The sequence below is a fragment of the Prionailurus bengalensis genome, chromosome D4, assembly GCF_016509475.1.
Source record: "Prionailurus bengalensis isolate Pbe53 chromosome D4, Fcat_Pben_1.1_paternal_pri, whole genome shotgun sequence".
Taxonomy (NCBI): Eukaryota; Metazoa; Chordata; class Mammalia; order Carnivora; family Felidae; genus Prionailurus; species Prionailurus bengalensis.
The window spans coordinates 71,228,305-71,256,149 of record NC_057359.1 but is presented as its reverse complement, the minus strand read 5'-3'; the positions used below and the strand labels follow the sequence as shown (position 1 = coordinate 71,256,149).

General features: G+C 38.8%; 1 protein-coding gene across 2 annotated transcripts in view; it reads left to right on the top strand.

The window, feature by feature from the left end:
- The window catches only part of SVEP1 (sushi, von Willebrand factor type A, EGF and pentraxin domain containing 1), a 199,913-nt gene that overhangs the window by 65,015 nt on the left and 107,053 nt on the right, over positions 1-27,845 (top strand). For both annotated transcript variants that reach the window (XM_043566210.1, XM_043566209.1), the window contains exons 6-13: positions 3,255-3,434; positions 9,804-10,001; positions 15,508-15,626; positions 18,738-18,867; positions 21,782-21,889; positions 23,102-23,233; positions 24,092-24,286; positions 27,612-27,733. In XM_043566210.1, the coding sequence (XP_043422145.1) occupies positions 3,255-3,434; positions 9,804-10,001; positions 15,508-15,626; positions 18,738-18,867; positions 21,782-21,889; positions 23,102-23,233; positions 24,092-24,286; positions 27,612-27,733 (1,184 nt within the window). The remainder of the gene's footprint in view (positions 1-3,254; positions 3,435-9,803; positions 10,002-15,507; positions 15,627-18,737; positions 18,868-21,781; positions 21,890-23,101; positions 23,234-24,091; positions 24,287-27,611; positions 27,734-27,845) is intronic.

Here is a 27,845-nt window from a genome sequence, read left to right as displayed (position 1 = left end):
TAATTTGATTTTTGTCTTTTCTCTAAGAATGATCAACCTTAAATATATATTTAATGCACCCAATATTTATGCTCTGCCGACTAATATCATTTGAATGGGTTCCTTCAGAATAGATCCTGCCAAGCGGTGACTTCAGTTGAATAGGCACTGAATGTTTTGCCCCAACTTCATTTCCTATTATTATAAAGTTAAGCTTTCATCATAAATATATGCTTGATATGAAAAACTGGCAAATACAGAAATGTGGGAGAAAGAAAAATGCATCCTACCCAGAGTCCTCCAAAACATTCTGAGTCCCAAATGATTTTGTTCAAAAATATTTAGAGATTGCTATGTTGTCTTCGGGACTTTAGTGTTGCAGAAGTGCTATTGTTGATAGTAGAACTTGGTTCTTCTGTAGGGGTTATTTTTTTGTGCTATTCCTGATGCTTGTAGGATTTTGTCTGTGAGCACATGAGTTTATGTGACCGTCCTTTGGCATATCTAACAGAAATGCACCCTCTTTTCCTCTCTGTATTTCTGTTTATGACAGGGATGTCCATGCTGTCTGACAGGACAAATTTCCACGGGGCTGGACAGCCTCCCTGCTCCCTCTTTCTTCCCCTTTCCCTTTTTCCTACCTTACCTTCTCCTCCCTATTTTTCAGCTTCCTCTCCCTCCTCTATACTGTCCTTCATATCCCCTTTCCCTTTTCTGTCCTCCCCTCCTTCTCTTACACCTACCTTCTCCTCCCCTTCTCTTCCCTTTCTTCTCTCTTCTTATTCTCCCACTTCCTTTCTCCTTTTCCCTTGCCCTCCTTCCCCTGATTGGAAATCTGAAGGGAGTGGGTTTAAGCTAGAACTGGAGAAAAAGAAGTAGAGAGAGTATAAATTCTTTAGAGATGATTTTATCTACAGAACCCACAACATATTGGAGAGCCCAGTAGGGTACAGAAACTGATGGAGTTGAAGTCCTTCAGCGAGTGATCCAAGAAGACAGGAGGTTGTTGTCAGAGGGTGGGATGTTAGCTTGGTGATGGCAAGGTCTAGAGGATAAGGCAATGAAATAGGTGAAGGATTTGGTTATTGCAGGAAAGGAGGTGAAGAATATGACCCCACAATATAGGAATGATCATCTACACAGACAATGAAATCATCAATGTGTGTGTGTGTGTGTGTGTATGTGTGTGTGTGTGTGTGTGTGTCTGAGAGAGAGACAGAGACAGAGACAGAGACAGAATAAAATCTTCAAAGAATAAGAAGTGGCCCGGAGGTCAGCAGACAGTTGGGGGGAGAAAGATGTTGAATATTTAATATGACACTTTGACACTTCGTGGGAGCTAAAAGGTTTTACAGAGAAGGGAGGAGGAAGAGAGAATAATCTGGGAAGGCACAAGGAACAAAGAGGACATCTTTTTCTCCAGGCCTTGTCTATAAGAGACCATTGGATTCTGATTAAGATAAGAAAGTGAGAGAAAAGTTCACAAGTGAAGTTTAGGTTATGAGGGGATTTATTGAAGACTGATTGTGTATTTCAGAGGGCAGGTGCCAGAGCTTGTGAGTTAGATTTGGATTAGACGTATATGAGGATGACCCTGATAGATGAGGGATAACTTTGGAGCCTTGGGCTTCCTATGAGATTGTCAGAAACAGAAATATAGGGCATCATGGGATTAATTGAGAGAGACCCTAAAACACATTATGGGATTTTGGTGGGCTGGGCAGTGAGGAAAATCTTGCCAGGAGAGCTCAGAGCACAGATTCCATTTGGGGACCTGTAGAGGCAGAATCAGCATGAGTACTCTCTCGTAGCTTCTCTGATGTAGTGTTGAAGCCATCAAGTTAGAATTTGCAGTACTAGGAAAAGGCATATGTCTCTGGACACCCCGTGGGACTTCTGCTGGTGGTGTTGAGGCTGACTGAGGCACAGGGGCATTTCCGGCATTGAGGGGTTAGTAAATACCCCTTGGCTACTCTCTCAGGGTGGTTTTGAAGTTGGTAGAAAAAAGGGTCATGTCACCAGTTGTACCTGCTCACTTCTGAGCCCAGGGAAATGTGATCCTAAGTCACATGCTCTTCCTCTGAGCAGGGCTGGAGCACACACAAATCCCATGAGCTGAAAGAGGGGAGAAACCTTTCCCTAGGAAAGTAGCAAAGGAGGAGTGAATGGATGCTGGGCACAGGAAATTAGGAATTGTGTACAGCTGCTGCTATTTCAAAGACCCAAATAACAATGTCTTAAAGCAATTAAGAGTTTACTTTTCTCTCATCTAAAAGAAGACGAGAAGCTGGTATGATAGCTCCATTATCATCAGAGACCCAGGCTTCTTTAATTTTTTTTGCTGTACCCTCTTAGTACTTGATAGTTATTCTATAGTAGTATCTCGTACTTAGACGATAATATGCTGGGGTACCATCCCTCATGTCCGTATTTCAGGACAACAAAGGAGGAAGAGGGGAAGGCAAAAAGTACTCTCTCAATTGACAGGGTCACCATTAAAAAGCTTTTCCAGACATCCCGCACAACTGCAGCTTATATTTCATTGGCTGTCAATCATAGTGATGGAGGTGGGCAGTTGTTACCTTCTAACTGTGCATATTTGGTGCTGAATAGAACTGGGAAGAATGTTATCGGGTGCACAACTGACACTCTTTGCCAAAGCAGCAAAACACACAAACAAAACAACATTAGCGCGTAAGTCAAGATTAGCATCATGAAGTGGAGTTTGCAGCAAGTGTCTTGGAAGAAAGGAGTGAAAAAGCCAAAAGGAGCAGAGTTACAGTCAAGGAGTAGGATACTGAAATTGAAGATTACAGAGGCTGGGGTCATTAAAACCCCAGGATGTACCCATGAGATCTGAGAATTGAGTTAATCGTGAACCTGAATCCCTGTCCTGGAAAAGACGTCCTCTTTTTGTTGGAATGTAGCCTGGAAAAGCTCAGCAGAGGCCCAGCTGAAGGTTGAAGATCCCTCCCTTGGTCAGCCACCTCCAATCTACAGGTATCATCGTCCATCTAGGACCAGACTCCTTAGACAGGTTAAGTTTCCCACTTATGGGCAGGAGGTTAAGTGCCGGGATCTTCCTAGGGCAATGCATTTGATGAAACACATGCCTTCAGTTGTCCCATACTAACTCAAAACATAATGATGTGCTATTTACTATTTGCCATTTTAAGAAAAGTTATTTTCTTGCTTGCAACGTGTAGGCATTGTTAAACTTCCTATTTTTGTCTTTATTTAGTAAAATGTGACCCAATGTTTTTCATTTTATATAGTACGAACATGCCCCCATCTTCGCCAACCCAAACATGGCCGCATCAGCTGTTCTACCAAGGAAATGTCCTACAAGACAGTGTGTTTGGTTACCTGTGATGAAGGGTACAGAGTAGAAGGAAGTGCTAAGCTTACTTGTCAAGCTAACACCCAGTGGGATGGTCTAGAACCTCGGTGTGTGGGTAAGTCATGGAAGGCATGGTGCGTTTGGTGATTTATTTCTCTTGCTCTCTGATTTCTTCTTTCTTCTGTGAAGGCCTAGAACTTCTGTGAAGTTGATTCATTATGAATATAAATCCACATCCATGTATACAGATGCGCGGAGACACAGGTATACAGGTACATAAACGAATGTGCAGTTTTATTCCTCTCCACTGATAAAAAGACACCAGAATCCCATTATCCGAGTCGCTGACGTTTACAGCTTGAAATGGTGATGATATTTTTTTAACTGGGGCCAATTTGGATGGATTTTTTAAAGACCAAATTCTGTGTGATTCCCTTGCTTTGTTAAACAGAAGTTACTTTTACCTTGTTGATAAAAGGACAAAATTATGAACCAGTGAACCTTAGGATAGACCATAATATTCTGTTTCATCAGAAGATTTTTTTGCCTTGTCCTTCTCGAAGAGTTGTGACATCTCACTACTGAAATCAGGTTCAGAATGAATAAATTCAGGAATCTTTCCAGTTTGCTGCTCCTTATACACTGTAAATACAAATGATAACGATAATGATGATGATGATGATGAGAATCCTTATAAAATGTCAGATGTAGTATACAGAGCTTGGCAGGTAGATAATTAAATAAGCAACTTCCAAAAAAGGAAAAAGAAGAACTATATGTAAGGAATAAATTGAAATATGCCAGGACCCAAGATGGGAAAACTAGGTACTATGAATCTGTCATTTCCTTCCAAATTGATTTACAGGTTTGTTCTAGTATAATCTAGTACTGGATCCGTGGTTGGTGAAGGTATCACCAGGAAGGTTGTTGAGCTTACAGGGTATGGGGGGATTCATTTAACAGTCCAAAAGTTGACCCTCACTGTTTAAGCTAAGAAAAACTGATATTATCAAACTGAGAAGAGATTAATCTCTCCTGGATGGGCAAATGAAATTCACTATTAAGCAAAAATTCAATTCATTAGCAATGAGATGCCTACTGTTATGGATATTGTAAGAGTTAGGCCTGGAATACGTTGTATTTCCCTGTAGACAGAAGCTTCAAGGACACCCAAGTCAATAATACACTTAGTTTGTATGAAACCCAGACAAAGGGAGATAGCCCTTCAGATATTCCACAGAATTAAATGAGGTAAAAATGATGGGTCTTCCATCATAGAAAGGTGCCTTTACGATGGCACAATAAATGTCAACGAACTTCTTTAGTTGGGATGTTGTCTCCTTACACTAGATTTTCTATGTAAGTACTAACGTTTACTCCCAAGAATCACCTCTTACCCTGCTTCCATGGCTGATCAACTCCTCTTCTGAGGGACCCAATCTTTTTTTTAAAAATAGTAATACTGGGGTGCCTGGGTGGCTCAGTCACTTAAGCGTCAGACTCTGCATTTCCGCTTAGGTTATGATCTTAGGGTTGGTGAGGTCAAGCTCAGAGTTGGGCTCTGCACTGACAGCACAGAGCCTGCCTGGGATTCTGTCTCTCCCTGTCTCTCTCTGCCCCTCCCTGACTTGTGTGCTCTCTCTCTCTCTCAAAAGTAAATAAAATAAAACTTAAAAAAAAATAATGCATCTAATAAGGTTTTCCTATTCTCAGTTCTTTTAAAAATCATTGTGTGCGTTTCTGTAATGATTTAAAGCATATGCAAATCTTGGTGATTTATGTAACCATCAAAGGGAGATTGCATCCCTTTTTACAGTTTATTGGAGAACCACTCACTGTAGCCTACAAATTCTGACAACAACCGTAATTACTATGATAATTCTGATTTTTAAAAAATTGATATAAATGAATAGGATGTGTGTTGAAGAATAGACAGGTACAAAACAAAAATTTTGAACATGAGGTAAAATGAGGGAGAACTTATTCTCACCATCATAAAACAGATTGTGCACCTACAGTAATTAAAATAGCACATTAGGGGCACCTGGGTGGCACAGTCGGTTAAGCGTCCGGCTTCAGCCAGGTCACGATCTCGCGGTCCGTGAGTTCGAGCCCCGCGTCGGGCTCTGGGCTGATGGCTCAGAGCCTGGAGCCTGTTTCCGATTCTGTGTCTCCCTCTCTCTCTGACCCTCCCCCGTTCATGCTCTGTCTCTCTCTGTCCCAAAAATAAATAAACGTTGAAAAAAAATAAAATTAAAATAGCACATTAATGGTGCAAGGATGCACAGAACAGTGGAGCTACACATGACTAAATATGGTACAGAAACAAACATTAGTTTATAGAAGAATATAGCACTTGGTAAAGGAAATTTCAGAAATCAATGGGGAAAAAGTTTATCTAAAAATTAGTCTTGACTCTCACTACACACCCACAAAAAAAATCACTAAATTAAGTTAATTAGTTAAATTGGGCAAGTTAAGGGGTGAAATGTAAGAAAAGGTACAGATTTTTATGAAGGGGAACTTTCTAAGAATAAAAGACAATATGATTTTTTTTTCAACGTTTATTTATTTTTGGGACAGAGAGAGACAGAGCATGAACGGGGGAGGGGCAGAGAGAGAGGGAGACACAGAATCGGAACCAGGCTCCAGGCTCTGAGCCATCAGCCCAGAGCCCGACGCGGGGCTCGAACTCCCATACCGCGAGATGGTGACCTGGCTGAAGTCAGACGCTTAACCGACTGAGCCACCCAGGCGCCCCAGACAATCTGAATTTTTAATGGAGAAGAATTTCCTGAGAATAAAAGGAAAAGAGAATAGATTTGAATACATAAATATTTAAATACATAAAGATTTAAATATTAAACAGTAACTCTTCAAATGAATTCTTTACATCACTAAAAGGCAAACAGTGAAAAAGAAAGGTTACTTGAAACCCACACAACCACGTCAATGTTATTAATGATTGTCCTTAACATTTTCTAAAGTATGAAACTAGACAAAAACACAAAAGTGTATAGACTCCAATACCAAGAGTCATAAAGGAAGTGAATTAACTGGATAAAGGAGAAATTTAAAAATACAATTTTTAGAAAATAAAAAATGAGAAATTTCTAAAACCAGAGTTACGAGATATGGGCTAAATTACACACTGATGTAATGTTATAGTTATAAATCCTTTTATTGTTAATCAGGGAAGTGGAAACTATTAAACATTAAATTCAAAAGTTAGGAAAAGAAAGATTGCAACAGAAGTTGAAAGAAATACATACTAATGTTTAAGTAAAGGAAAATGAGCTATAAAGGGAGATGGGATGCCATAGAGTGAGTAAGAGGGAAATCTTTGAATAAAATAATGGATTTTTAAAGTATAAGTAAGAAAAATGCAAAAGTAAAATTATTCTAAGAAGCTCTAACAAAGAATATAAGAGGCCAGAGGTTTTTCAAGGAATAATAAAACATCATACATACATATGTTCACATAAAATAAAAATCGTTGATATTTTGTGTATGATTTTCTATGAAAATGAAAGTTTTTAAATGAATCAAGAAAAAGTAGAAATGCAAGTGTATAATTAGTCATAAGTGGAAAATGTTATCAGAGTTTTAATTCTCCAAAACTGACTGAGGGACCAATGAAACTCTGCCAGACTTTTCAGAAACAGTAACTCTGTACTGTATAATTTGGCCCAAGTAATGGGAAGCTAAACAGGTTATATTAACAAATAAAATAATGTTATTTTGTTGGCAACCCGATAGCTATTACCAAAAAACAGGTAATAAACTATGGCAGCAAATATGCTACCAATCCATATCTGAAAGAATAGCCTGTCAAACAAGTAGGGTTTATCCCAGGAATGCAGAAGGGCTTAAAATAAGATATAATCTATCAACATAATAAATTACTTCACCATAACAAATAGGAAAAATTCACATGGCTGCTTGGTAGAAGATAAAAATGCCATTCATCATCGTTTAAATCACATTTTCAATACAATTCTGAGGAACTCTTGTTGATAACTGACATAATAAAAAAGATGTCCTTAAACCCACAGCCACTTATGGAACAATATAGTCAGTCTTATTAAATCTGGGAAGAGAAAAGGGTGCTGGCTCAGAATCATCCATTGTTTAGTATTCTCAAAGCTGGAGCACTTGTAATAAATCTTAAGATTAGAGCTTTGGGGATTTAAAACCATCATCATTTGTAGATTACATGTCTTAAAATTGAATGAATCTACTAAGAGAGTTGAGAGTTCACGAAAGTCATAAGAATACCAAATAAAGAACTTTTCCGTATACAGTGATAAGCAGAATATATAGTGAAAAATCACATTCAAAAGATTTGTGGAAAATATAAAATATGTAAGAATAATCTTAAACAGCAGTGCATGGAACCTGTGTCACACAAACTAGAAAATGTTACTGAGAAGCAAAAAACATACCTTAATATTTTAATAAAATTGTATCAAAATGAAAGTTCTCTCTAAATATATGTATAGGTAAAAGGCAATCTCATTTAATATCCCAACAAAGCTTTTCTTTTTGACCCTCTTTTGGAATTAGGAAGTGATTCTAGAGCTTATCTGGAAGAATATGTAGGCAAGAATCACGAAAATAAGATTGAAAAGGGAAGAGTAATAAAGAATAGTAAAGAGAAAGTAGCTCCTACAGGGTTTTAAAATATATACTGAAAACACAAAAATGAAGAGTTTTGCAAGTACTGCCATATAGATCAAGATGATTGAATAGATCCTGAAACTTACGAGTTTCATGTATTACTAAGGAAGCATCACAGGTCAGTTGTGAAGAAAAGATTTATTCAATTTATAATATAGAAAAATTGGCTGGCTCTTTGGGAAAAACAAATGAAACAAAGTGAATTTCTCGTATGTCTTTAATTCATACCAGACACTGACATTAATTCTTCATAGATATTAAAATATAAAGAAAAAAATAAAACCGTTAAAAATTAGAAGACACTATAGTTAAAATAGGTGAGCGTTAGCCAATTTCAGGACTTAAGTATATAAGCAGCCGACATAAAATCAGCAGGTTAGACTATATAAATAATTAAAGACATGTTTACCCCAAATACCGTAAGCAAACAATAAAAAAGAGATTAATAGGGAACAAAATCTTCAACAATTATCACATAATTTTCTTGGGGCGCCTGGGTGGCTCAGTCGGTTAAGCGGCCGACTTCGGCTCAGGTCATGATCTCACGGTCCGTGAGTTCGAGCCCCGCGTCGGGCTCTGTGCTGACAGCTCAGAGCCTGGAGCCTGTTTCAGATTCTGTGTCTCCCTCTCTCTGACCCTCCCCGTTCATGCTCTGTCTCTCTCTGTCTCAAAAATAAATAAACGTTAAAAAAAAAATTAAAAAAAATAATTTTCTTAATTTATGAAGAGCCATCCATAAATAAGGGATATTGAGCCCCACGTAGTCATTACATTTGAACCGCAAATTTGGCTCTGTGTTTTGCTCTTCATCACAGCGGAACAGCAAGTCTGGGCAGTCATTTGGCACATACTGGGTGAAAATAAAAGGAAGAAACCAATTTCTCAGGAACAATTGCATTTGCCGGCACAGACAGTTAAAAGAAATTTCAGGGAGGAGGCCTGGTGGTGAAGTGTTTAGGGGCACAGTCTGCCGCTTAGCTGCGGGGTGACCTCAAGAATGTACACTGTGGGTAACTTCCCCATAGTTGTGCCTTGGGACTCTTGTTTGTAAATGGGAATGGTAACAATACCCCTTAGTGCATAGGATTGAATGAGTCAATGCTTGTAAAGCACTTAGAACAATGACCAGCACATAGTACATACATGTTAGCAATTATTACATGGGAGATGCAAACTAAAGATGTTAGCACTGCTGCCGGGAGAATCATTCCTACAACAAATAAATGTGCATATGGGCAGGCACACACACACACACACACACACACACACACACCCTACATTAAGTCTTAGTCTTGGTTTTCCATTTTGTTTGCATTCTGCCCCCTTCATTTGTTATTCTTCATTGATTCCAAAGATAACATTAAGGGTCAGGGCCCCGATTATGACACAGTGATTGGAGGGAGGGAATAAAAACTTTTCTCATAATGTGCCCACTTAAATAAAGATGGAACCAATAAAAACTCATAAAATGGAGACTGCTGAATATTTTGCTTAATCCATGAACGCGGAACTCTGTTTACTCTTTCATACTTCAGAACCTTAAATGTTCCACAAACTGAAAGTGATAACAGTCACAGTTGGCATTAGTTAAAATATAATTAGTTTTTCAAGGTGTTGACGCACTGGCAAAATAACATGAGATAACCAGAGAGAGAACAGCTTAGCATTGTTTATAATCTATCATAGGTTCAGTGTCATCAACAGATACCGTTTAGTGACTTACATCAGTTCCAAGGCAGCACAATTGTATTTTTCTTGAAATTTGTGGAAATGCAAGTAACACTCTTTCATCTCCCTACAATAGAGCGCCACTGCCCCACGTTTCAGAAGCCCAAAGGTGTCATCATCTTCCCGGCCAGCTGTGGCAAGCAGCCTGCCAGACCTGGGACGATTTGTCAACTGAGTTGCCGCAGAGGATTCATTTTATCAGGCGTCAGAGAAGAAGTGAGATGTACCACCTCTGGAAAGTGGAGTGCCAGAGTTCAGACAGCTGTTTGTAAAGGTAGGTCCCCTACATCCATCGGGCTGAAAACCAGATTCCTATATAACAATATATTGGTACAGTGCGGGGCTGTGCCTCGTTGCAGCTTTTGCTGCAAACCCATGATACAGTGGTGGGTATTATCCTAATATGATCTATGAGGGTTTCTGTTTCAAAATGATGGATTTACAGAATCCGATTATAATATGCCAGGCAATGACAGAAGAAATAGAAAAATAAGGATAATGTTCAAGCTGGAAATCTGGTAAGTTTTCCACCAGGAGATGGAGATCTTTGAGGAATTTTAATGGCCCATATAATGCAGGACTAAATCAGTTTAAAGAGGCATGAGTTAAAAAAAAATAAAAAATTAAAGAGACATGAGCATCCCATTACTTTCATAGAATATTGCCATCTGACTGGCAGCAAGAATAGCCTGCTACATAAAAGGGGGTCTTAAAAACAAGAAAGAGTTCTTAGAAGTAAAAACATCATAAATATTTCTAAGAGAAGGATAAATAAAGTGGAGTGGATATTGTTGAAAACAGTATTAGCGATTTGAAGAACCAAACTGAGAGTTCCCTCAGAACGGAGAAATAATACACAACGAACTTGAATATCCCAATGGATCAAACTAAAAAGATGGAAGTTAAGAGATACCAGTGATAGATTTTTAAAAACCCAGTATCCATTTACTAACAAGTTCCAGAAGCAGAGAGAAGAGTAGATGGAGGAGAAAAACTCTTCTACCAGCAGAAGGAAGTTTCTCTGGGCTAAACTTGAGATCAATCATAGCCCAGGATGGCAGCATATTTTCACTACTGGTGAAATTTCTGAGTTCCAGAGTTTTAACAAGAAAGAGATATATATATATATATATGCACATATATACATATATATATATGGACACACATATATACATACATATGTATAGATATAATATACATATAAAGTAGATATATATATGTATATATGTATAATTTATTGTCAAATTGGTTTCCATACAACACCCAGTGCTCATCCCAGCAGGTGCCCTCCTCAATGCCCATCACCCACTTTCCCCTCCCCCTCACCCTTTATCAACCCTCACTTTGTTCTCAGTATTTAAGAGTCTCTTATGATTTGCCTCCTTTTCTCTCTGTAACTTTTCCCCCCTTCTCCTCCCCCATGGTCTTCTGTTAAGTTTCTCAGGATCCACATATGAGTAAAAAAATATGGTACCTGTCTTTCTATGCCTGACTTATTTCACTTAGCATAACACTCTCCAGTTCCATCCACGTTGCTACAAATGGCCAGATTTCATTCCTTTTCATTGCCGCATAGTATTCCATTGTGTATATAAACCACATCTTCTTTATCCGTTTGTCAGTTGATGGACGTTTCGGCTTTTTCCATAATTTGGCTATTTTTGAGAGTGCTGCTGTAAACATTGGGGTACAAGTGCCCCTATGCATCAGTATTCCTGTATCCCTTGGGTAAATTCCTAGAGGTGCTATTGCAGCGTCATAAGGTAGATCTATTTTTAATTTTTTGAGGAACCTCCACATTGTTTTCTAGAGTGGCTCTACAAGTTTGCATTCCCACCAACAGTGCAAGAGGGTTTCTGTTTCTCCACATCCTTTCCAGCATCTATAGTCTCCTGATTTGTTCATTTTAGCCACTGTGACTGGCATGAGGTGATATCTCAGTGTGGTTTTGATTTGTATTTCCCTGATGAAGAGTGACATTGAGCATCTTTTCATGTGCCTGTTGGCCATCTGGATGTCTTCTTTAGAGAAGTGTCTATTCATGTCTTCTTCCCATTTATTCACTGGATTATTTGTTTTTTGGGTGTAGAGTTTGGTGAGTTCTTTATAGATTTTGGATACCAGCCCTTTGTCTGATATGTCATTTGCAAATATCTTTTCCCATTCTGTTGGTTGCCTTTTCGTTTTATTGATTGTTTCCTTTACAGTGCAGAAGGTTTTTATCTTGAGGAGGTCCCAGTAGTTCATTTTTGCTTTTAATTCCCTTGCCTTTGGAGATGTGTCAAGTAAGAAAATGCTGCGGCTGAGGTCAGAGAAGTTTTTCCCTGCTTTCTCCTCTAGGGTTTTGATGGCTTCCTGTCTCACATTCAGGTCCTTCATCCATTTTGAGTTTATTTTTGTGAATGGTGTAAGAAAGTGGTCTAGTTTCATTCTTCTGTCCTTCATTCTTACTGTCCAGCTCTCCCAGCAGCATTTGTTAAAGAGACTGTCTTTTTTCCATTGGATATTCTTTCCTGATTTGTCAAAGATTAGTTGGCCATACATTTGTGGGTCCAATTTGGAGTCTCTGTTCTATTCCATTGGACCCAAATAGATAAAATCATGAATGAAAATGGAATTATTACAACCAATCCCTCATAAATATAAGCAATTATCAGGGAATACTATTAAAAATTATATGCCAACAAACTGGACAACCTGGAAGAAATGGACAAATTCCTAAACACCCACACGCTTCCAAAACTCAAATGGGAAGAAATAGAAAATTTGAACAGACCCATAACTGGTGAAGAAATTGAATCAGTTATCAAACATCTCCCAACAAATACGAGTCCAGGACCAGTGGCTTCCCTGGGAAATTCTGCCAGACATTTAAAGCAGAGGTAATACCTATCTTTCTCAAGCTGTTCCAAAAAATAGAAAGGGAAGGAAAACTTCCAGACTCATTCTATGAAGCCAGCATTACTTTGATTCCTAAACCAGACAGAGACCCAGCAAAAAAAGAGAACTACAGGCCAATATCCCTGATAAATGTGGATGCAAAAATTCTTAATAAGATACTAGCAAATCGAATTCAACAGCATATAAAGAGAATTATTCACCATGATCAAGTGGGATTCATTCCTGGGCTGCACAGCTGGTTCAATACTCGCAAAACCAATCAATGTGATACATCACATTAATAAAAGAAAAGATAAGAACCATGTGATCCTGTCAATGCAGAAAAAACATTTGACAAAATTCAGCATCCTTTCTTAATAAAAACCCTCGAGAAAGTCAAGATAGAAGGAACATACTTAAACATCATAAAAGCCATATATGAAAAGCCCACAGCTAATATCATCCTCAATGGGGAAAAACTGAGAGCTTTCCCCCTGATATCAGGAACACGACAGGGATGTCCACTCTCACCGCTGTTGTTTAACATAGTGTTGGAAGTGCTAGCATCAGCAATGAGACAACAAAAAGAAATCAAAGGCATCAAAATTGGCAAAGATGAAGTGAAGCTTTCATTTTTTGCAGATGACATGATATTATACATGGAAAATCCGATAGACTCCACCAAAAGTCTGCTAGAACTGATACATGAATTCAGCAAAGTCGCAGGATACAAAATCAATGTACAGAAATCAGTTGCATTCTTATACACTAATAATGAAGCAACAGAAACACAAATAAATAAACTGATCCCATTCACAGTTGCACCAAGAAGCATAAAATACCTAGGAATAAATCTAACCAAAGATGTACAAGATCTGTATGCTTAAAACTATAGAAACCTTATGAGGGAAATTGAAGAAGATATAAAGAAATGGAAAAACATTCCTTGCTCATGGGTTGGAAGAATAAATATTGTCAAAATGTCAATACTACCCAAAGCAATCTACAAACACATTCTATGCAATCCCAATCAAAATTGCACCAGCATTCTTCTCGAAGCTAGAACAAGCAATCCTAAAATTTGTATGGAACCACAAAAGACCCCGAATAGCCAAAGTGGTAGTGAAGAAGACCAAAGCGGGAGGCATCACAATCCCAGACTTTAGCCTCTGCTACAAAGCTGTAATTATCAAGACAGTATGGTATTGGCACAAAAACAAGCGAGAAAGTCTTAAATGAGTTTCCAGAGAGAAAAGAGAAATTGCACAGAAGAAACAAGAACCAGACTTACATTATACTTCTCATTTCCAGCTATAAATGCCAGAAGGAAATACAGCAATGTCCAAAGAATACAGAAAGAATGGATATAAACTTTCAATCCCAAATCCAGTTTAAAGTATTAGTCAAGTATGAATAAAAGTCAGCTACTCTTTTAGATTTTCAGAGTCAATATGTTAATGCATATTTGTGGGGAAAAAGGATAAGCTCCCTCCAGGAAAAAAAGAAAATATAAATTGTATGAAGTTTCAAAGAAACAAGAAGAGACACAGATTGTATCAACTCGGATATATTCACCTGCAAGTTACAGAAGACCTAATTTAACATAACATAAAATAAGGGATTTTTTATATTATATATTCAGAATTTAGCTCTACAGTGACTGATGTGGATTATGTTTATGTTACCAGCTCTAACTCAGTATTTGTACCATAGAGTTTCACACCGCAAAAAATAACATTGGCTTTAATTTCTTGTTTTGACAGTACATGTTAGCACCGCTAATTAATTCTACTTGACAGCCTTGTTTTCAAGCGTGGTTCTTTCCTGCCACAGTCAACATTTTGTTTTTGTTTGTTTCTTTTTTGTTAATTTTTAAAATATTTATTTATACTTGAAAGAGAGAGAGAGACAGAGACAGACAGACAGACAGAATGCAAGCAGGGGAGGGGCAGAGAGGGAGACACAGAATCAGAAGCAGGCTCTGGGCTGTTAGCACAGAGTCCAACACAGGGCTCGAACTCACGAACTGCAAGATCGTGACCTGAGCCACAGTGGACGCTTAACCGAATGAGCCACCCAGGCGCCCCAGGTTTTTTTGATTGTTTCTTTATTTCATTCAAAAAGTATCTATCAGGCTTCTAGTGTGTCCCTAACACAATGGGACAAGAGATAGCCTTCAAAGAATTTGAATTCTGTTGGAGGAGAAACTCGGTTTCCTGATGGCAAGTTGTCTGGTCAGGAAGGACAGAAGGCTGTGGGGGCCCCTTTGGAGGGAGCACTTCCTGAGGAGATTGTGTCTAATCTGTGAACTAAAAGACAAATAGGAGTTATCTAAGTAAAACAGGAAGAGGGCACTGACTCAGGCACAGAGAAGAACATGGGCAAAGGCTCAGGTGCAGGAAAGACCACAGGGTTTCCATGGGATTGAGACTATCCAGCATGGAGAGTGAGTTCCAGTAGGGGAACCATAAGAGATGAAGCTAAGAGGTCAGCAGGTTCCAGTTCGGGAAGGGCCTCATAAGCCATGCTGAAGGCAATTGTACATTCCAAATTAATCTGGAATTGCGGTGTAAAAAATGAGTCACGAGTGCCTGGAGGGCTCAGTCACTTGAGCCACTGACTCTTGGTTTTGGCTAAGGTCATGATCGCATGGGTCATGCGATCCAGCCCCGCATTGGGGCTAGACAATTGGGGCTACTCTATGCTGACCGTACGGAGCCTGCTTGGGTTTCTTTCGCCCTCTCTCTCTCTTTGCCCCATCCCCACTGGCGTTCTCTCCTCTCTCAAAATAAATAAACAAAAACATGAGTCACAGAGTATTCATATATTTTTGCCTCTTTCCTAAATGACTTAGAATTACATATCAATCTATATATCGATTTGTGCATTTTCTGAGTCAGATGTGGAGGCCCCTCAGATCAGCTGTCCCAAGGACATAGAGGCGAAGACCCAGGAACAGCAAGACTCCGCCAATATCACTTGGCAAATCCCCACAGCTAACGACAACTCTGGGGAAAAGGTAAGGTTTGTGCAAATATTTGCATCCTTTTCAAGTGGATTCTGAATGTGCTGCAAATATGTGCGATATTGAAGATTTACTAATACCCTCATGATAGTACTTTCTGTATAAACTCTACTCATAAATATTAATGCCTCATTGGATAAAAGAATGATTCACCTTGAATTTTTAGCTAGAAATCAGAAAAAAATCTCTAAAATGGAAACTTTTATTCTGTGGACTTGTTGTATTGTATATCCACTAAGATTACTTGACTAAAAATTCTTTGCCTCTTACTAGGCTCCAGTGATCTTTTAAGAAAAAGAAGATATGGAAACGATCTTAATTCCTATTTATGAACATACCTTTTAAAATATGAGCCCCAAACGACTGCATATTGGCCAAGCTGAAGGAGATTTCAGTGTTTTTAATTCAGCATTTTCTAACACAGTACTTTATTCAGAATACAATATTTTAATATTATATATACAGTAGCTTGAGATAATTATCCATCAGATGTTGGAAAAGAAATAAATTTATGATTTAACTCCCCTTGAACCTGTACTGTTAGTATTCACATACATGAAGATACTTTTATGGTACATTGTTTTCACAGCTGCATATAAATATGTACAAATCATGGCAGACAGGATATACTGGGGTGGGGCCCACAACACACACACAAAACTGTTCTGATAGTTGTGTTAAATATACTTATAATCAAGGTCACTTAAAAAAATTAACTATGGGTTACATTCTCAGGATTGATTGATTGATTGAGAGAGAGAGAGCGTGTGTGTATGTGTGTGTGTGTGTTGTGTAAAACCAGCTTCTTTTTTTGTGTGGAGGGAGGGCATTTTTTTAATGTTTTATTTTTTCTAAATGTTTATTTATTTATTTATGAGAGAGGCAGAGAGAGAATCCCAAGCAGGCTCTGCACTGTCAGCACAGAGCCTGATGCAGGGCTTGAACCCACAAATTGTGAGCTGGTCAAGAGTCGGATGCTTAACCAACTAAGCCACCCAGGCACCCCTATTTTTTTATTTTTGTTTACTTTATGTTATTTACTGAGTGCAGTATTGGTTTCAGGAGTAGAATTTAGTGACTCATCAATTATATACAACACCCAGTGCTCATCATAACAAGAGACCTCCTTTTTCTTTCCTTTTTTTTTTTTTTTTTTTGTGCAAGAGAGGGCGCAAGTGAGCAAAGGGCAGAGAGAGAGAGAGGGAGGGAAAGAAGCAGGACTTACCCAAAGCAGAGCTCAAGCTCATCTGAAGCAAGGCTCGAACTCAGGAACCGTGAGTTCATGATCTGAGCTGAAGTCAGATGCTTAACCAACTGAGCCATCCAGGCACAAGTGCCCTCCTTAAAACCCATCACACATCCAGCAGATTTATTTATTTTATAAATGGAAGTTTGTACCTTTTGATCCCCTTTGCCCATTTCACCACCCCCACCCCTACCCCCATCCCCTCCTCTGACAACCACCATCTCTTCTCTGTATCTATGCGTTTGCTTTTTTGTTTTCTTAGAGTCTGCATTAAATGAGATCCTATGGTATTTTAGGTAACTAAAGACAAGGTAACTTCTACATGTGAATTTAAAAGTGCAAATGTGACATCTAGTAGGTGATGTAAGTGTTGAACGATCAGTCCGTCATGTGTGGTTTTTACTTTTCACTAAAAGACCCATGAAAACATGCATGCATTGTTGTTACCTTCATCTTGATCGTCATCAAGATCTAAGAAGAGCACAGGGACACATTTCAGGATCTAATGAGAAGTCACACTAAATGCAGCACCTGTGTGTTGAAATATTTTTAACATTGCAATTGAAAAGACCAGGGTATTTGACTACAAAAGTATTTCTAAATTTGCATTTTAAAAATTTTCTAAATTAAAAGACAAATAGCAAACTTGAAAAAAAAATGCTTCGGAAGTGTCAGAAGTGAAGAATATGTACTACCTAACATGTTCATGTTATGTTATCTTATAATTTTCTTTTTTTTTTTTTTTTAAATTTTTTTTTCCAACGTTTATTTATTTTTGGGACAGAGAGAGACAGCACATGAACGGGGGAGGGGCAGAGAGAGAGGGAGACACAGAATCGGAAACAGGCTCCAGGCTCTGAACCATCAGCCCAGAGCCTGATGTGGGGCTCGAACTCACGGACCGCGAGATCGTGACCTGGCTGAAGTCGGACGCTTAACCGACTGCGCCACCCAGGCGCCCTATCTTATAATTTTCAAAGGCACTAAGAAGGCAAGCATATCACTCAAAAAGAAAAGAACAGGGGTGCCTCGGTGTCTTAGTAGGTTAAGCATCCCACTCTTCATTTTGGCTCAGGTCGTGATCTCTCAAAATAAATAAACTTAAAAAAAAGGAATGAATACGTCCATATTTCCCTATCATGCAAACATGTGAGATTTTAATCTCGGTATAAGGCATTAAGAAACTGTGAATTAAAACAACAACCTGGTGTCATAGTTTTGAGTTACCAAAAAGTAATGGTATTTAATATAGGTCAGAGAACTTAGAGTGGGAACTTTCACATTGACTCTCAAATACTGACAAATGGGAATGCAAATTACTGCCGTGTTTTGGGAAAGGAATTTTGTATTATCTATCAATACATTGTTAATGACTTCTGGTTAGTAATTCTGTTCTGGAAATGTATTATAAAGACATAATAAAAATATTTTAGAATTACCTGTTCAAAACTCTTCACCCCAGTATTGTTTGGTATAGTAAAATTTGGGACCAATTTAAATGTCCTTCAATAGATTTTTTTAAATTACCATATATTTATTCTATAGAAAATTACAGAGACATTTAATCTTGAATTCTAAAGACTACGTAACAGAATAAAGAGTGTTTTAAGATATTATGTTTAAAAAACAAAGAATAATATTCCATGTGTACGTCAGCTGCACAAACTATGTAAATAGTAGTCTGGAAAGAAACATGCTAAAAGGCTGTGTCTGATTTTTTTTTCCGTTTCACTATATATATGAAATATTGATTGTGCCATTTAAAATTTTATTTTCCCTAATAATATTTAGGTATAAGAACAGTAAATACACTGTCAGTATTAACCTTAACTTTCAAAATATTTATTTATCTCTAAAAGGTGTCCATCCATGTTCATCCGGCTTTCACCCCACCTTACCTCTTCCCAATTGGAGATGTTGCCATCACCTATACAGCCGTTGACCTATCCAGCAACCAAGCCAGCTGCACTTTCCACGTCAAGGTTGTCGGTAAGTCACAAAATTGCTTGAGTAGGATTTCGAAAATAATCCAGTAGTCCAAGGGCTTGGCTTCTCCTTTATCTTCAACAACTCCCTCCCCGCCGCCGATTCTCCCGGCTGGCTTTGAAACCTGCCCATGCCACTCCCTCTTTGAAACCTACATCCTCTTTAACCATTGCTGCCTCTCTTTGATTTCTTCCAATATGAGCCTTTGGAAAAGTTCCCAGTAATTGTCATCTGTTTTGTCTCCACAGCCATTTATATTCAAAGTCACTCAAGTGACTCTCGTCCCCTTCACTCACGTACAAACTACTTTCATCAGGGGCATCACTGGTCTCTAGAGTTATTTCTACTGCACACTTTTTCGTTCTTATGTTACATAATCTTTCCTTAGATTTTATCACCTTAGATTTTATTAACCACACTCTCCTTATCGAAACTGTCTCCTTCCCTAGCTTATCTGACAGCAATCTGTCTTGGTTCCACAACCTGTTTTTCTCATTTCTCCTTCTTTATCTCTTTCCTACATGGCTTCTCTTCCTCAGACCGGCTCTCAAATGTGGATCATCCCCAAGGTTCCAGCCTTAGCCTTCTTTTCTTTCTGTCTGTCTGTCTGTCTGTCTCTCTCTCTCTCTCTCTCTCTCCCTCTGGTTTTTCTGGTGATTTTGTTAACTGACAACTTCCAGAATTCAATCTGAAGCTTAGATCTATTTTCTGAAATTCAAACCAATATATAGAACTGCCTATTCAACATTCCCAGGTAAATGTCTTACAGGCATTTCAGACTCACCCAAACCTAGTATATTTCTTAGCTCAGAATGGCACAACCAACCACCTACCTACCATGCAAAAATCTGGAAGTCATCCCTGACTCCTCTCCTTCCATCACCAACACTCAATTATTTCTCAAGTTCTTCTGGTTTCATCTACATATTGTTTCGGAAATCTGCCCTAGTCTCTTCACCCTCACAACCACTGCTGTAGATCAGTCCTAATTTTGGATGGGGTGCTGGTTTATTTCTTAGTCTTCCAATTGCTCTTTGTACTTTCAATCAGTTCAGTAGATATTCAATAGATACCAGGTACCCACCACCAAGAAGTAATATGTGGAGAAATAGGATACGTAGCAGCCTGTAGTGGTCAAGAGCACAGACTCTGAACCCAATCTGCTTCATCCACAAGTTGAGTATAGGGTTATTGTAAGGCTTTTAGTTAGTTAAAATATATAAACCACTCGAACTAGTGCCTAACTCACATTAAGTTCTGTGTAAACATATTGACATTTAGCAATATTCACCTCATATATTTTAATCTGTTTGTTTAAAATTTCAACACAACAAGTTCATTTTATGTTAAGAATTTTACACAACTTCTTGAAATAACTAATGTATAATCAGACTGGCTCCTGACCCTAGAAATGATAGGTTTTGGTAGAAGTGCATAGAAAAAGACTCAAGTAAAAATCCGTCTACTTCATTTCAGAGTGCTTAGGTATTTTAAATGCTTTCTCACTTGTTTTAAGCATGAACTTGGCCAGTCATATGTAAAAGATGCTGGATTCATTTTTTGTGGTGCTATGATCTTAAACATGGCATTGTGGTTCAAGCATTTGCCAAGTTTCAATGTTTCGCCATGAAGAGTCAGCACAGTGAAATGTAAAATATGTACTCAAGTGTCTGACTAGACACTAGCTCAGTTTTCAAAGTGTGAAAGAGAGAGGTGACCGGGGAAAGACGAGGAAGCGGGAGAAGATGAGAGAAAGGGAGATGAGGAGAGAGGGAGGGAAGAGAGAGAGAGAAAGATAAGAGAGAAAATATTCTAAAGCCTGCATTTTCTTGTTTCCTCAGATGACAGGGTGTGGGTGTCTTATTGATAAATGAGAGGAGGCAGGAATGCTTTGGCTTAGCTTTCCAGGGAATACTGCCTCACTTGCTTTGAAATAGGCTTTCTCTCTCTCCTTTGGACACCACGCCTCCGCTGGTACCTCCCATTCTTTTGACAGTAATTGACTGAGTCTTAGCACCCTCTCGTACCTGCAGTTCGACTTTAAAATATTCGTCTAGAATCAGATGAGTGTAGAAAATCTTGGAAAGAACCGATTTGCAATGTCTTTGGGAAAATAGTAAATACCACCAGATTCTTCCGTTTAACTGTAAATGGACTCGACTGAGTCACTCTTCAAGCGCACAGACCTCCACTGAGCATTTTTTTTCACTTTTTTTCTTTGTGCAACAAGTTTTTCTGAGCCTGTGTGACAGGCCAGGTGCTATGCTATGCAGTGGAAACCTAACTGTGAGCAAGAGAGACTTCGTCACTGGTCCCCAGAGTTTACAGTCTAGAAAAGGAGTCAAACCAAAGGTGCTAGACCAATGAAATGACAAGAATGAGGAAAAGAGAAAATGGAATTTATTCATAAGACGTAGTGTAAAACAGAAATCTCTACATTCTCACGGATACAGCTCATTTAATTTTGGAGTGTGTGTTTTCATATATCATGTAAAGAAACACCCTGGTCTGGATGCCTGCGGTTACAATTTTCTAGCTTAGTGACCTCAGATGAGTCCCTTTATTTGAGTACTCTGAGATTTGGTCATTTCACTCCTTCCGCTTCTCTGGGAAGGTTCTCTTCACTTCCTGGCCGCATCTAGAATTGCCTTTGACACCACTGTGCATAGGGTGATTTTAGACACCTAGCATTTCTTCTTCAACAGGCAGAGGGACGTATAGCAAGAACCAGCTCTCTCTCCTGCCTTGAGACGAGGGATAACAAACCCTCATTGTCAAAGGAGCTCCAGGGCCAGCCTTGTGCTAGCAAGGTCAAGGCTCTCTGCCAGCACAAGTAGACTTCAGTTCTCTTATGCAAACCTCCTCGTCATTTTTGAATATCAGTTGTGACTTCTTTCTCTGCTTTCCTGTCTTTTAGACGTGGAACCGCCTAGCATAGACTGGTGCAGATCCCCACCTCCGATGCAGGTCTCAGAGAAGGAGCATGCTGCAACCTGGGATGAACCTCAGTTCTCAGACAACTCAGGTGCGAGCCCAGGGATTTTGTGGTCAGCATGGTAACACTGAATTGTGTTTCCTTTTTAAAAGCTTTTTTAAAACGTTTATTTTTGAGAGAAAGTGTGAAAGAGTGGTGGGGGCAGGACAGAGAGCGAGGGGGCCAGAGGATCTGAAGCGGGCTCTATGCTGATAGCAGACAGCTCCATCTGGGGCTTGAACTCCTGAACCATGAGATCATGACCTGAGCTAAAGTCGGACGCTTAAGCACCTGACACCCGCAGGCACCCCTTAAAAGCTTTTGAAAGGATAAAAGAAATGAAAAGCAAATTACGTCTTGTCTAAGTGGTATGAATAATCACATAAGGTAATATGTTTTAATCTAGGATAATTACATGTCATTTAATATTATTAATCTTACCCATTCTTTAGGTTCCCTTCCTTCATTCAGTATTTAGCGGACATTTATTAAACCTGTACCAGAAGGACGTGAAGATTTCTATAAATTCACTGAATCTCTAAGCTTATATTGTCCTGAAGGCATAAACTATGCATTTTATTCGTATCTTTAGTACAGTTTATGTATTCATGCCCATTTCTTAAACATATGCCCCCAAAATGATAAAAGTTCATAGGACAGCAGAAAAAAAAAAAGAGCAAACACAACTGAATTTCATGTTAGAGGTTTCACTAACGCCCAGTAAATAATAATAAAAAATGCAAATTACATAGATTTCTTAATTAAGTTTCTCCAGGGTCCCAACAGACTGACCCATTCGAGGAAAATCACTTATTCAGCAAGAATGCCTTAGTCTAGGGGCGCCTGGGTGGCGCAGTCGGTTAAGCGTCCGACTTCGGCCAGGTCACGATCTCGCGGTCTGTGAGTTCGAGCCCCGCATCGGGCTCTGGGCTGATGGCTCAGAGCCTGGAGCCTGTTTCCGATTCTGTGTCTCCTTCTCTGTCTGCCCCTCCCCCGTTCATGCTCTGTCTCTCTCTGTCCCAAAAATAAATAAACGTTGAAAAAAAAAATTTAAGAATGCCTTAGTCTAACGAACCTTTTGAGTCTACTACTTCTGCGTTATAGCGTAACATCGTTTGTTTTTCACTAGTGGCCAAATCAACGTAAGTTGCGTGCCCATCTGGTTTGCATAAATAGAAAATGAAAATTCAGATCAAAAAAAGTGAGAAGTAAAGTGGCTGCAGACCAGTCACCCCACAACTAGATCCCTTCTTTCCCTTCTAGGGGCTGTATTGATCATCACCAGAAGCCATACACCAGGAGACCTTTTCCCTCATGGGGAGACTGTAGTGCAATATACAGCCACGGACCCCTCGGGCAATAACAGAACATGTGACATCCACGTTGTCATAAAAGGTATTCTCTTCATAAGCCTCGAAAAATCTGGTTGACGTTTGTTACGTTTAATTGCTATGTTTTATGGCAGAAAATAGACTGTGTGAAGCAGATTTGTGAATTTAGAATACTGACAGATTTTATTTACGTTTCCGATTATTATTGCTTCACCTGACGATAGGTAGAAATATTTTCTTCCAGGGTAGTCTTTTTCAGTTTATTTTTTTTTAACCTTTATTTCTTTATTTTGAGAGAAACAGAGACAGTGTGAGTGGGGGAGGGGCAGCGAGCGAGGGAGAGAGAGAGAGAGAGAGAGAAAGGGAGAAAGAATCCCAAGCAGGCTTGGTGTTGCCGTCGCAGAGCCCAACGCAGGGCTCGAAGTCACGGAACCATGAGATCATGACCCGAGCTGAAACCAAGAGGTGCACGCTTAACCGACTGAGCCACCCAGGCACCTCTTCCAAGGTAGTCTTTAATTAACACTTCGTTAACATTTGCACTAAAGGTACAAAATATTATGGTCATAATTCTACTTCAAATAACTGAGGAGACAGGTTCTGAAGATATACTTGCTACATAATGTTATCTACTTTTCACTCTTATTAAAGGAACGCCACAAACAGCAACCCCAACTCAGAAATAACTTTTAGCATTTCATAAAATTTGCAGAGCCTCTAATTCTGATTATACATAGGTACAGCTTTTCAACTGTGTCCACCTCGGAACCAAAAAGTGTCCGTTGTCACAAGGATTTATGGTAAAAGTTTTTCTAGGAATAGTGGTGGAAAGGGAATTCTTTTCAAACATCACCTTAGACTCATGGAATTTAATTTATATTGTATATACCACTGTATATAAATAGTATAATTTTTTATACAGGTTCTCCCTGTGAAGTTCCATTCACACCAATAAATGGGGATTTTATATGCACTAAAGATAGTGCTGGAGTTAACTGCACATTAAGTTGCTTGGAGGGCTATGATTTCACAGAAGGGTCTACTGAGAATTATTACTGTGCTTATGAAGATGGTATATGGATGCCGCCATATTCCACTGAATGGCCAGACTGTGCTAGTAAGTTTTAATTCTTTTTTCTGGATTCCTTTCATATATGTGAGTATGTGTTTGGGTGTGTGTACATTTTTTTAATGTTTATTTATTTTGAGAGAGAGAGAGAGAGAGAAAGAGGCAGAGAGAGAGGGAGACAGAGAATCCCAAGCAGGCTCCGCACTGTCAGCACAGAGCCTGACACAGGGTTCCATCTCACGAACTGTAAGATCATGACCTGAACCGAAATCATGAGTTGAACACGTAACCAAATGCACCTAGACACTTAACCAGGCACCCCTGGGTGTGTGCACATTTCTGACCATTAAAGAGGAAAACTGCCTTACAATAGGGATTAGGAAAAAATGGTGCCATGAATTTGAAATGTCTGTGGATAAGAGAAATGTTCATCCCTTGATTTAAAATGTTAGCCCCCCCAGAGACTGGTTATTGGTTGAATTGCTACAGGACAAGATTCAGTTTAAAGCAAAACCATCTTGGCCCTCTTATTGTTATTTATCAGAAATATCTGAAGAGACTTACTGTTCTTGATCTATAAACTTGAACTTAAAGTATAACCTTATAGTCTGCAGAAGAGCTTATATTTAAAGTAAGGTCCCACCAACAATGAAGCGACAGAAAGAGAAATCAAGGAATCGATCCCATTTACAGCTGCACAAAAAACCATAAAATACCTAGGAATAAATCTAACCAAAAAGGTGAAAAGTCTGTACACTGAAAACTAGAGAAAGCTTATGAAAGAAATTGAAGAAGATAAAAAAAAAAAAAAATGGAGAAAGATTCCGTGCTCCTGGATAGGAAGAACAAATATTGTTAAAATGTCAATACTACCCAAAGCAATCTACATATTCAATGCAATCCCTATCAAAATAACACCAGCGTTCTTCACAGAGCTAGAACAAATAATCCAAAAATTTGTATGGAACCAGAAAAGACCCCGAATAGCCAAAGCGATCTTAAAAAAGAAAACCAAAGCAGGAGGCATCACAATCCCAGACTTCAAGCTATACTACAAAGCTGTAATCATCAATACAGTATGGTACTGCCACAAGAACAGACACTCAGATCAATGGAACAGAATAGAGAACCCAGAAATGGACCCACAAACGTATGGGCAACTAATCTTAGACAAAGCGGGAAAGAATATCCAATGGAATAAAGACAGTCTCTTCAGCAAGTGGTGGTGGGAAAACTGGACAGCGACATGCAGAAGAATGAACCTGGGCCACTTTCTTACACCATACACAAAAATAAACTCAAAGTGGATGAAAGACCTCAACGTAAGACAGGAAGCCATCAAAATCCTCGAGGAGAAAGCAGACAAAAACCTCTTTTATTTTGGCCGCAGCAACTTCTTACTCAACACGTCTCCGGAGGCAAGGGAAACAAAAACAAAAATGAACTACTGGGACCTCATCAAAATAAAAAGCTTCTGCACGGCAAAGGAAACAATCAGCAAAACTAAAAGGCAACTGACAGAATGGGAGAAGATATTTGCAAATTACATATCAGATAAAGGGTTAGTATCCAAAATCTATAAAGAACTTATCAAACTCAACACCCAAAAAACAATCCAGTGAAGAAATGGGCAAAAGACATGAGTAGACACTTCTCCAAAGAAGACATCCAGATGGCCAACCGACACATGAAAAAATGCTCAACAACACTCATCATCAGAGAAATACAAATCAAAACCACAATAAGATACCACCTCACACCTGTCAGAATGGCTAACATTAACAACTCAGGGAACAACAGGTGTTGGCAAGGATGCGGAGAAAGAGGATCTCTTTTGCATCGTTGGTAGGAATGCAAGCTGGTGCAGCCACTCTGGAGAACAGTATGGGGGTTCCTCAAAAAACTGAAAATAGAACTACCCTGCGACCCAGCAATTGCACTACTAGGCCTTTATCCAAGGGATACAGGTGTGCTGTTTCGAAGGGACACCTGCACCCCCCATGTTTATAGCAGCACTATCAACAATAGCCAAAGTATGGAAAGAGCCCAAATGTCCATGGATGAATGAATGGATAAAGAAGATGTGGTATACACACACACACACACACACACACACACACACACACACACACTATGGAGTAGTACTCGGCAATCAAAAAGAATGAAATCTTGCCATTTGCAACTACGTGGATGGAAGTGGAGGGTATTATGCTACGTGAAATTAGTCAGAGAAAGACAAAAATCATATGATTTCACTCCTATGAGGACTTTAAGAGACAAAACAGATGAACATAAGGGAAGCGAAGCAAAAATAATATAAAAACAGGGAGGGGAACAAAACATAAGAGACTCTTAAATATGGAGAACAAACAGAGGGTTACTGGAGAGGTTGTGGGAGGGGGGGTGGGCTAAATGGGTAAGGGGCACTAAGGAATCTACTCCTGAAATCGTTGTTGCACTATATGCTAACTAATTTGGATGTAAATTTAAAAAAATAAAAAATAAAACAAATTAAAAAAATAAAATAAAGATCCAACATGTGTGATAGAATGAAAGATCAGTCACATTCTCTTTAGATCTGATTTAGATTTAGAGCCATTCTATAATCTTAAATATGTGTATTGTTATAAAGATAACCAATATCTTTGTCTAGTGTAAATATTCTTTGGAATTAATAGTTGATCCAGTACCAAAGATGGAGTTTAAATGCCAGTGTCTTGGAGAAAGGGTAAAGCCCGCTTACTTGAGCTATTTTTTATCCCAAATGAGGGAAGTAATTAGAAGCAGTATCATTCACCTCTATCACAGATTTAGACAGTAGGATTTTAATGCTGATACTACTAGGAGGCATTGTCTCAATATTTGGAGACATCTTGCTAAGGCTAACCATGCAAGCTTTTGATCCAAGGAGAAATTCTCTGTGGAAATTATACTTTCAAGGAATTATTTTCTCTAATATTTAGAAAAATTTCAGTGTCTATTGGTTAAAAGTGTAATATAAACATGTATGATACAAATTTATATAAACATAAAAGATTTCTTTGACCCAGGCAGAATTTTTCAGAAATTCCCAGAAATACAATTTAAAAATCTTTACATCTCTTTTTCCCGTAAATACTCATTTTCTTAACGTGGTTGTAAGCTAAAGAATAATTTATCAAAGCAAATTCATCACTGGGTAATTCGGTACAGTGCTGCTTGGCTCGTGGTTTATAATGCCTAGAAACTTTTCCTAACTGTCATCTCCTGTTTTTCTAATGATCCCACAAATTGTTTTAGAATTAAAATACTAAGTTACCATTACTCCAAAGACAATTAAATCTTTGGGTTGGAACACCAGCTAAGTGAAACTGTTTTCTCTAACATTTTCCAGTAAAGCGTTTTGCAAATCATGGGTTCAAGTCCTTTGAGATGCTGTACAAAGCAACTCGTTGTGATGATACAGATCTGTTGAAGAAGTTTTCTGAAGCATTTGAGATTACCCTGGGGAAAATGGTATGTCAGTAGTATTGTCTGTCATATTTTAAAGGATACCGTTGAGCGTTTTCGTCGCGTCTCAGGGTAACCTGCCACTGGAATTCCTTGTCCTGATGACTTCCCTCCTCTA